The sequence below is a fragment of the Anopheles ziemanni genome, chromosome 2 (assembly GCF_943734765.1).
Source record: "Anopheles ziemanni chromosome 2, idAnoZiCoDA_A2_x.2, whole genome shotgun sequence".
NCBI classification, from domain to species: domain Eukaryota; kingdom Metazoa; phylum Arthropoda; class Insecta; order Diptera; family Culicidae; genus Anopheles; species Anopheles ziemanni.
Window position 1 is genome coordinate 23,523,646 of NC_080705.1, and position 11,108 is coordinate 23,534,753.

An 11,108-nucleotide genomic window follows, 5' to 3' on the forward strand; every position below is an offset into this window, starting at 1 on the left:
ATTAAAACCCCAAACTTTGACCCAGTGAAAGCTTACAATGGCGATAGTTCAAAAGTGTTCGAACGAGAAACTTGATGGTGCCTAGTCAGATTTTGATAACTGTCTGATCAGAAAGTAAAACTAATAAAATGTTTTAAACATAGCAAGTTGATTTACTCAATGCTAACTAGTTCACTCATTTGTTTCTAACGTATTTGACAAAGTTTCGGTTTCATATAACTTGAATGATCAAGCGATTGTATGTTATAACATACTTTATCGTACTCCAGCGAGCTGGAACAGTGCCGAAGTTCTAGCAGTTAACACAACTAGCATGTTCATCGTAACATGTGTAACGCATACTGGAAAGTTAGGCACGGTAAATGATTTGACAAGTTAAAAGCAAAAAAAAAGATCTCAAGCAAAAGCAAGAAAAAAGAAATGAGAAATGAAAATAAGAACTAAGCTTGAAATGAAGAACGGGTTTCCAAATAATAAACACGCTGCCACAAATTTGGCAAGAGTATAGGAATACAACATGGAAAGAGGAAAAGGAAAATTAAGGGCTAATGTTGCTTCTTCTCGTTCAAGTCTCGTAAGCCTTTTACGGGCTGGCATGACCAAGAGGTCGTTACGCCAAGAAGAAGAAGAAGAAGTTGCTTCTTATGGTAAGATTTACCAATATGAATCTTCTTCTTGGTGTAACGACCATCTTGGTCATGGTCATGCCTGCCCGTTAAGGGCTTACTAGACCTTTCCCCTTTGTGTACTCGGATAGTCAATTCTCTCGTATCGGGGAGGGTCCCGGTCTCGATTGGGATTCGAACCCACGCCGTCGAGGTGGTGAGCCCCGGCGCTAATGGGTTGATTTTCTAACCGGCGCTACCGCTCGGCCGTCTTTCGAAATCGAATCTTTACCTTTTATTTTCTGGTTACAGATGTCTGGATAATTTTGGATAGTAAGGATATAACGTGCTAGCCTGTTCCCAATAAAGTTTTTTTTTCCTTTGTTTAACCTGCCAGTTGCTTAATAAGTGCTATGCGAAGAACTATGGTGTCCAAACCTTCTCATTTCGTATCACTTTAAACGAACAAAAACGAGAAAGGAATTATACCTTCCATTTCTATCAAAATAATAGAAACCCTATCCGTAATAATAAGCAATCGTTTGTTGACAACCATTGGACAGGTTGGTCGTGTTATAATTTTTGCTTCGCCACGGGGAACGTAATTTGATTTTTAATTCGATTTGATTAGAAAATGATAAGGTGTTGCTAGTACATGTCATGAGAACTTAAACCACCCTGTGCATACACTACTAGTTAGAGTGCACATATAGCTCAAAAATGAGTTATCTTAGCTTATTTAAAAAAATTACTTTCCGATTAATGACCATACCCTACTGTCCACCGCGATACCACAAAAAAGAGGTAATTCTACCCACAAGGTGTACAAACTCATTCAGTTTTGCTTACACATTCGACTCACAATGAACCCTTCATCCATCTTTTTATATAGGTTTCAATGAAAACACGAATTGGCTCAAGCACGTTCATTTAAAACACTTGTTTTATTACAGATGGCTCCAATTAGTGTCTTACTTTAGCATGGCCCAAGCCTTTCGAATGGAGTGTCAAAGGGTGTGCGTAATCGAAAACCTGACGCCTCAAAAGGATGGAACGTGGATGTTTCGACATTTGCCTACATCTGCCAATGACGTGGTGAAATTCGTAAACTTACGATCAACTGTTGTTACTAAAGAGTTCCTGAGCGAAATTGGCCAGTTCGTGGGAAGCATACAAATAGAAAACTCATCAGTCGTGCAGGAAATAGTACTCCCCAAACAATGCAACCTGCTACATCTACATATCTCGAATTCACGCCTAAGAATCATCGAAATTGACGAAAATAATCGTTTAATATGCCTGGAAATATTGTCCAGTTTTCTAAAGGAAATACCTTCAACATTTCGCTACTTGCACGCTGCTAGGGTCATTGATATATCCGAGAGTCCGATCGTGACGTTGGACTTGGCTCCGTTCTGTCCAATGCCTTCTCTGAGAATGTTAAGGCTAAAGAAAAATAAGATTCGCTACATCATCAATAGTTCAAGGGTTCCTTGTTATCCGCAGATGGAGCATATTGAGTTAGATGAAAATCAGATTCAAGTACTTAATTTGGAGCTATTTAGTGTGTGTTCTCGGCTGCGATTGGCTTCATTTAGCAAAAATGTAGTAGAACTAGTGGTTGGGCGTTTTACTAGCTCTTCGTTATCGTCTTTAAGACTAACCGGAAACCTTCTCACTCGTTTAGACTTTTGCCAATGGAAAACACCTTTGCTGCGGGTTTTGTTAATTGATTCCAACAGGTTATCAGATGTGCCACGGTGTCTAGAGAGGTTATCACAACTTGAAACCCTAATTATGCTTAGAAACCGTTTTACACACTTTCACATTCGATCCGTGGCGAAGCTTATGCATCTAGATTTTTTACATCTCGCTCTAAATAATCTGTCAACCTTCAACATGAATGATAAAGAATTCCCGCCTAGTTTAAACAGGATAAGTCTTTCCTACAATCGTCTGAAGACATTAGATCTCTCGTATGTTCCGGTTCCTTTTTTGAAGGTGCATGTTAGTAATAACCTGATTAGCAAGCTTGATGTAGGTAAGGTATCACAAAACGTTGTAGGTTTGTTCATGGATAATAATCCCCTTGATTGCTCATGGACGAATCAGCAAGAAAGGATGTTTGCGAAATGCATTAAAACCCCAAACTTTGACCCAGTGGAAGCTTACAATGGCAATAGTTCAAAAGTGTTCCAACGAGAAACTTGACGGCGCCTAGTCAGAACTTGATAACTGTCTGGACACAAAGTAAAATTAACAAAATGTGTTAAACATAGCAAGTTGAACTATTCAATGCTCATTATTTCACTAATTTGTATTTAACGCAATTAACAAAGTTTCGGTTTCATATAAATTAAATAATTTTTTTATCGAGCGATTGTATGTTATAACATACTTTATCGTACCCCAGCGAGCTGTAACAGTGCCGCAGTTCTAGAAGGTAATATAATTAGCGTTATTAATGCATATATGCTTAGGCACGGTAAATGATTTGGTAAGTCAAAAGCAAGAACGAAAATGGAAAAAGTAAAAATAAGCTTCAAATAAAAAACGAGCATCAATAAACGTACTGCGACAAATTTGGCAAGAGCATAGGAACACAACAAGGGGCAACTTATTGTATTTTATTGTTATAATTGTGTTTGCCGTGTTTCTACCAAACCAACTTATCCATTAAACCCCATGTGGAGTATAAATAGCGCAGTTTTGGATGTCAAGGCTATAACGTGTTAGCTTGTAGGCAATAGAGTTTTCTTCCTTTGTTGAACCTACCAGATACTTTAAAAATACTACGCAAAGAACTATGATACCAAAACCTTCTCATTTCCTATCACTTTAAGCAAGCAAAAACGAGATGAGAATTATTCTTTCCATTTCTACAAAAATAAAAGAAAAAACTTCTCCGTGACAGAAAACAATCGTTGGTTGCCAACCATTGGACAGTTTGGTCGTTTTATATTTTTAGATTCACTGTGGTGAATGTAAAATGCTTTTTAATTCGATTTGATTGGAGAATGATAAGGTATTGTCAGTACGCGCCATGAGAACTTAAACCACCCTGTGCATACACTACTTGTTAGAGCTAAAGCTATTAAAAACATTATTTTCCAATTAATGACCATACCCTACTGTCCACCGCGATACCACAAAAAAGAGGTAATTCTACCCGCAAGGTGTACAAACTCATTCAGTTTTGCTTACACATTCGACTCACAATGAACCCTTCATCCATCTTTTTATATAGGTTTCATTGAAAACACGAATTGGCTCAAGCACGCTCGGTTAAAACACTTGTTTTATTACAGATGGCTCCAATTAGTGTCTTACTTTAGCATGGCCCAAGCTTTTCGAATGGAGTGTCAAAACACGTGCGTAATCGAGAACCTGGTGCCTCAAAAGGATGGAACGTTGATGTTTCTACATTTGTCTACATCTGGTAATGACGTGGCGAAATTTGTAAACTTACGATCAACTGTTGTTACTAAAGAGTTCCTGAGCGAAATTGGTCAGTTCGTGAGAAGCATACAAATAGAAAACTCGCCAGTCGTGCAGGAAATAGTACTCCCCAAACAATGTAACCTGCTACATCTGGGAGTCTCGAAATCACGCCTAAGAATCATCGAAATTGAGGAAAACAATCGTTTAAACAGCTTGGAAATATTGTCCAGTTTTCTAAAGGAAATACCTTCAACATTTCGCTACTTACACGCTGCTACAGTGATCGATTTATCCGAGAGCCCGATCGTAACGTTAGACTTGGCTCCATTCTGTTCAACGCCTTCTCTGAATATGTTAAGGCTAAAGAAAAATAAGATTCGATACATCATAAATAGTTCAAGGGTTCCTTGTAATCCGCTGATGGATCATATTGAGTTAGATGAAAATCAGATTCAAGTACTTAACTTGGAGCTCTTTAGTGTGTGCTCTCGGTTGCGATTGACTACATTTAGGAGAAATGTAATCGAACTAGTGGTTGGGCGTTTTACTAGCTCTTCGTTATCGTCTTTAGTACTAACAGGAAACCTTCTCACTCGTTTAGACTTTTGCCAATGGAAAACACCTTTGCTGCGGGTTTTGTTCATTGATTCCAACACGTTATCAGATGTACCACGGTGTCTAGAAAATTTATCACAACTTGAAACCCTATATATGCAAAGAAACCGTTTTACACACTTTCACATTCGATCCGTGGCGAAGCTTAAGCATTTGGAAGAGTTAAGTATCGCTCTCAATAATCTGTCAAGCTTCAACATGAATGACAAAGAATTCCCGCCTAGTTTAAACAGTATAAGTCTTGGCTTTAATTGTCTGAAGACATTAGATCTCTCCTATGTTCCGGTTGCTTGTTTGGTAGTGTATGTAAATAATAACCTCATCAGTGAGCTTGACACAGATAAGGTATCACAAAACGTTGTAGGTTTGTTCATGGATAATAATCCTCTGAATTGCTCATGGATCATACAACCGACAAAAAAATTTGGAAAATGTATTAAGAACCCTAACTTTGACCCAGCGGAAGCGTACAATGGCGATAGCTCAAAAGTGTTCGAAAGTGTGTAACGTAACTTCAGCTAAGTGCGTGGAAGTAATTTGGAGAATTGAAAAAATCGGTTAAAACTAAATTATTCACTAAAGTCAACCTAAAGCGTTGTTACTGGCTCTGGTCAATAGAGCAATTGTGAAAATTGTACGATTGTAAGATAAATAAAATGCAAATACAAGTGAGCAAAAGCATAACAAACACTACGTCAAAGCACTGAGAAGCTCATTTAAACAAAATGTAAATAATGAGATGTTGTTATTCACATTAACTGTACATTAAAAAACATTTCTACAAATTAATTTTACTTACATTATCTGTTTTCTTTATTTTCTGCGTGAATTCGCTTACACTAACGATGCAGATATTGCGTCTTTGCCACGCAAATCGCTCCCAAAAAACCTCCGGAATCTGAATCTTGACAGCATTCGGGAAAGCAACGTCCAAAGAGCGGAGGCAAAACATTACGCCTCAGAAAGGGTGCATAGGTTGCGGTAGGAAATTATGCAATTTTTTCGAGCCTACCACTCCACTGCCGAGCCACTGCCCACCACCCATTGACCACTTCCATCCGGCGCGGTACGTGGCATACGCGGGAAGCGCCTGGAAACCGAGCCCGGAAGACCGGAACACTTACCAACCGTGGGGATCCGAAATGCGGGAGAATGCGGCATGCGTGCCCCTTAAGAACTATCCGGGATAATTTGAATAATCTTCCGCTGGTATCGTAATGGTCGCCCAGTTTGTTCACCTTCTGCTCGAAAAAAAAAGGCGAGTTGGGGCTTCCGAGCTGCGGCTTCCTTCCTGGCGCACTATGGGCGTTGTGTTGCGCATTGTGTGACGGGGAGGAAAAGTCGTTGAACTGTTGGCGAGGATGGTTTTTGGCGCAACCGTACGGGCGTTGCTTTCGACCCCGCGCTCCAAATTGAGCGCATTTCAATGAACCATAACTGTAGGATGCTGCGGCGGAAAGCGGAAACTTCTCGGTCGGCATGATAAGGAAAAGTTATTATTATTATAATCATTTCAAACATTGTATCGCTTGCTGCAAGAAGTGAGTTAATGCAACGTAAGTTTAGGAGATTATTAATATTTCAATATTTAACCCACCAGATAAGTACCCAGTAAACTAATGAAAATAATACTTTTTTTTTATCAAATACCTTTTATTTATCATTCAACCATGTGAATCCAATTCCAATTCATATACATAAACACAATAAAATAATGCACATTAATGGACCAAAACCCAATCCTGAAGAAATCCATAAATTTGCCACAAGTCACACAAACATCCGCTTCATCGATGGCGCCACCAAAGAATCCAATAAAGACATATCCCGTTTCAAGCGGGTACACGTGTTTCTGTTTTGTTTTCCAGGAAAACAACTCCCGGCAGCACTTCCATCGCTGCTCCGATCATAATCGATATCCATGGTTTGCCCTTGCGTGGTTTTTCCTTCTTTGCGCCAATGCAACAATTCAATTTCTCTAGGTGCATCCGAAAGGCCCGGGTTCAAAAGGCGTGTGTCGGTGGAAGCCTGTCAAATTAGGTGAACAATTTACGACTGTCATAAATGTGCCCCTGGAGCGGCGGGCGTTACCTTCTTGGTCGTCCGTCTCTCCGTCAGCTATCCGTCATTCATCGTTTGCCCGGTGACCCGTGGTCGTGGTCAGCACTTGCACTGGCGAAGGATGCCGATAGTGCACCTTAAACGTCCGTTATCTTCCGGTTATCGGTGGGTTATCAGGTCGGCCCGGGGAAGGTGGTAAGTTACGGCTGTTTACCGTCGTAATTTACCTGGCGCAGTGAGGCATCCCGGGACTGTGTCCGTTTTAGCACAACAATGTGTCGATTGCAGTGGATCTGTGAAGCTGGGATCCATAAGGTATGGGACCGTGGGACTGACGGACTGTAGCCGGCAGACGAAATCTTATCAGGTTTCACGTCTACTGGTTCGTGCAATTTGACCAACTCCCGACACTCAACTCATACACAAGGTCGCACGGAAGCGTCTCAACGGAATGCTCTATCGGTGCGTCTTTCAACTTCTTTTTGATGGCTTCATGTTGTCCTCTCGGGCGTATTGCTTGTGCAATTTATTTTTTCCAAAGAAATTCCTCCCAATTGACCATTGTCTGAGGCGCCGTTCGATACAATTTACGATGTCAAACCTCCTCTGTTTGGTCTGGCCGACACCTCATAAATTGTTGGAACAGAATAAACAGCAAACATCAGGTTGGGAGAATACGTCGATGGTAGCTGCTACTATCTTATCACTGTTTATAATGAACCGTGAAATAGGAAACAACAGATTGGAGGATTGGATTACCAAAACAAAGATCGAACAAATTCCCTAACTGTTTGACACTGATAAAATCCTGTAAAAAAATCGATTCACAGTTTCTAATTGGAGTATTTACAAGAAGAGGCAAATCACTACCCTAAGCGTTCTAGCATACAGTATAGTTTCAATGTTTTCAGTGCGGAAGTTCACTCTGTTCCGTGACGTCGATCGCACCGGATCAGTTCGGAATCAAAGATACGGTGGACTCAAGGCGTAAACTTAATGGTCAGCAATCAAGGTACTTCACAAATTGATCAATTCCTACCACTCAACGCTTTCCACTACGACCACGACAACCATCATCAACAGAAGCTATGGAGCGTCCAATTTCTCCATGGCTTCGATTGCCAGAATCGATCTAATCGATCGATACCGACTGAGCTTCCCAAACCCTTCCGGCTCGGGAGGTGCGACGAACGCCCCCAGAACCACGACGAAAGCCGCATGAAGGTGGAGTGTTGTTCAAATTCGAAAATCATTGTAATCAGGCGACGATCCGAGGCTTGTACTGCTCGACTAGCTAGAAAAAGATGGATAATAACACCGTCCCGTTCAGCCAAAGACGCTTTAGCTTCCAAAGACGATGGCTAATCGGGCGGGATCTACCGGCACTGCAGTAATGTGCTAAAAAGCGGATAGACGAGGCCTCTGGATACATTTACACCGGTGGACGTAGAAATAAGCGCCCTAAATATATTGATCGTTGGAAAGGAATTCAAACTAGCTTGTAAGGTTATTTGGGGGCCATGAAGTATTGAAACCTCTTTATTTGCTATACATTAGTATGAGTAATGCTAATTAAATTTAAATACGTTATCAATTCTATACGCGATTACGAAACCGGTTAAGGTAGCAGTACGAATCATTGTTTTTCATGTTCTTTTTTTTTATTATAGAATAAATCAAGTGGTATATTCCTCACCATTTTTGCAGAAGTTTTTTAACGAAAAAATAAAATAAGGTTACCGGAATATTAATGGTGAGAAACTGCAATGCTTTATCAACAGGAAACCGTTTCATGAGTAACGTAAGTTTCGACGGGAAAAACATTAGTAATCTTATTCGAAGTAGACTTGAACAAAATTAAATAGGAATAAAATAGTATCGCAGCGAGACTTTGCTCTTTGCTTTGCTAGAAAATTTATGACGAGAATAATACGAATATTAAAGTCCACTTTAAACGAATAAGAAGATCTATCTCTATTACTTATAGAAAAAACTAAAACATATAGCTAAAGAAATACACATTCACTAACTCAGGATTGATTACGATATAATCGCAAGTAATCGCGTCCCGGCGTTGGAGGATTTTGTTTACAGAGAGTACGTCAAGAAAAGACGACGACACGGAGGACTCTTCGAAGGACAGCACGTTTCGAACAGGTTCATTTCTTTCCCGCATCTCGCGTCCCGAGACAATTTTACCAACGACGGCGATTAGTTATCGAAGCTTTCGTAGTTTCGTTTGTATGTTTCTTTATTTGATTTCTCTCTCCACTCATCCCAACCGATTTCGCCCTGTTATCGTTCGTTCCGTTTTCGATTTCACACCTTAATTTCGAGCAATTGCACACCCATTACCGAAATATTTCTCTGCCATGACGGTACGGTTTTTTTTCTCCTCCACACACCCCCTATGGATCCTTGCGCTTCGAGCAACTACTCTATTTACACACCTTTCACCCTTTCTCGAGCGTCCCGGAATCGGGAGAAGTGTGAAGAATGACCTACTATTGCGCCAAAGACACAAATTAAACGTCTTAATATACATATTTAGTCTTCTGCTCTCTTATCCAGCATCCCTTGTGCAGCCCTGACCATTGGCCTAGCGTGGGCTGGGAAATTGTTGGCATGTTGATGCCTACTGGCAGATATAAAGTCCCTTATCTTCTCCCACCTACCAAGGAGGATCGGTTGTTGGGAATTGTAGTTCAGGAACATTTTCTCACGCAGCGCACCTGCGATACAGCACTCCACTCGGCCAAGCGGGAATGTGTCTATACTGACCATTACTGACCATTATATTACAAACTAGGTTTACTTCTTGGTATGTTAGCTTTCCTCTCGTGAACTGTGCAAATCTTACATATAGGAATATGTATATTTACAAGGGTATCAATCTAATAGCATGCGGAATTTGACGCCCTCTTATCAGATTAATACCCATAGTAGGTCTCCTTGGGAACGTTTTCTTAGCCTACTTTACACCTATCGTACAAACATCTCCCTGGATACCTGACAAAGGAGCTTAGTCTCTCGAGAGTAGTTCGTTCAGTGCCGCAATGTATGTCTGTGCCATCTGGAGCGTTTCAAACTTGGACAGCTTCCGATCGTTCCCGAGCGAAGGAACCACATCCCGCAGACGGTCGAATGCGTCATTGAGGCTGTTCATTCTTCGCCGCTCGCGAGCGTTTGCTGCCAGGCGGCGTTTCTTCACGACCTCCGGCTGAACGATGCCGACAGACTGACCGCTACACTGCGAGGGAGTCGGTGAGACGGAGCTGCCTGAGCTGTGCGTTGGACTACATCCGATCCGGGCGACTGGTAACGCGTAAGGGTTATAGTATGGACCTGCAGAATGTGCTAGTGGAGCCGTAGCAGGTGGTCGTTTACCGGCAGTGACGACGATCGTGGGTTGAACTGTGTTCTGGGATTCTTGACTGACGGTGGTTAGTTCCCGTTTTGGGAAGTCACTCATCGATGGCCTTTCGTAGGAGTTAGCACTAGGCTCGGTCATAGGAGTGCGGTATTGGGGAACCGTTGGACAGGCCGTTTTGAAGCTGTTCGAGGTGTAGCCGTAGTAAGGATCACAAGATCCATTGTTGGCACCGTTCGGCACCGTAGACACACTTCCATGCACACCCACGTTGGATCCAGCGCTGCAGTATCCGTAGTTGGTGTAAGGACTAGCTGGGCTATACTCGGCCGGACTAGTGTTGTTGAAGTACGATTCTGGACTCGACACCGGCCCAGGACTATGGTAGCCCTCCGAGGCACCACTGTCCGTGCCATAGCCGTAGCAGTGACCATTGCTGTTCATAGAGTTCATGGGATTGTACTGGTTGTAAACGGAGTTCTCCAGCATCCCACCACCACCAACACCCATCACACTGCCACCTCCGTACATGGCCGAATGGTTGTACTGCTGCTGCACGTAAGCCGAACTCATTTTCACGTCTTGCCGGCGGGTATTCTGGCCCCAACCGATACTACTCCACAGTCACACTAATTCTGACGTGAACAACTTCGTACACAATCGATCTTTTTTGACTCGTCCACCGTATGATCAATTAGTACATTCCAAACTATATCTCCGCACTACATCCACGATTTCGACGACCGTGATCGTGATGGTATCCACTTTAGCACCGATTATAGATTTTCGCTTCGATACTGTCGGCACACATAGTACACTTCTGAGATGCCGAAAGGTTTGATTAACCAACGCGGCAAGTAATTTCTCGTTCCATTCAGCCGCTACTCGAACGTAATCGGGTAATTAGCTGTCATTAAACGTTCGGCGGCTGACGGTGACAGCCCGGTCTACTGCTCGTGAACGTCTCGTCGGCTTCTTCTCCAACATCAACGGAAAGCACTGGAGTTTATTTTGAA

General features: G+C 42.0%; 1 protein-coding gene across 1 annotated transcript; it reads right to left on the reverse strand.

Annotated features, from left to right (window-relative positions):
* Positions 1-9,744: 9,744 nt before the first annotated feature.
* On the reverse strand, positions 9,745-10,665 carry LOC131281613 (protein dimmed-like). Its single transcript, XM_058310954.1, has one exon. It carries the CDS (start codon positions 10,663-10,665, stop codon positions 9,745-9,747), a length of 921 nt encoding a protein of 306 aa, XP_058166937.1.
* Positions 10,666-11,108: the final 443 nt, after the last annotated feature.

Bases quoted from the DNA above. Each gene is read 5' to 3' on its own strand.
- LOC131281613 (XM_058310954.1), bottom strand. From the start codon at position 10,665: ATGAGTTCGGCTTACGTGCAGCAGCAGTACAACCATTCGGCCATGTAC.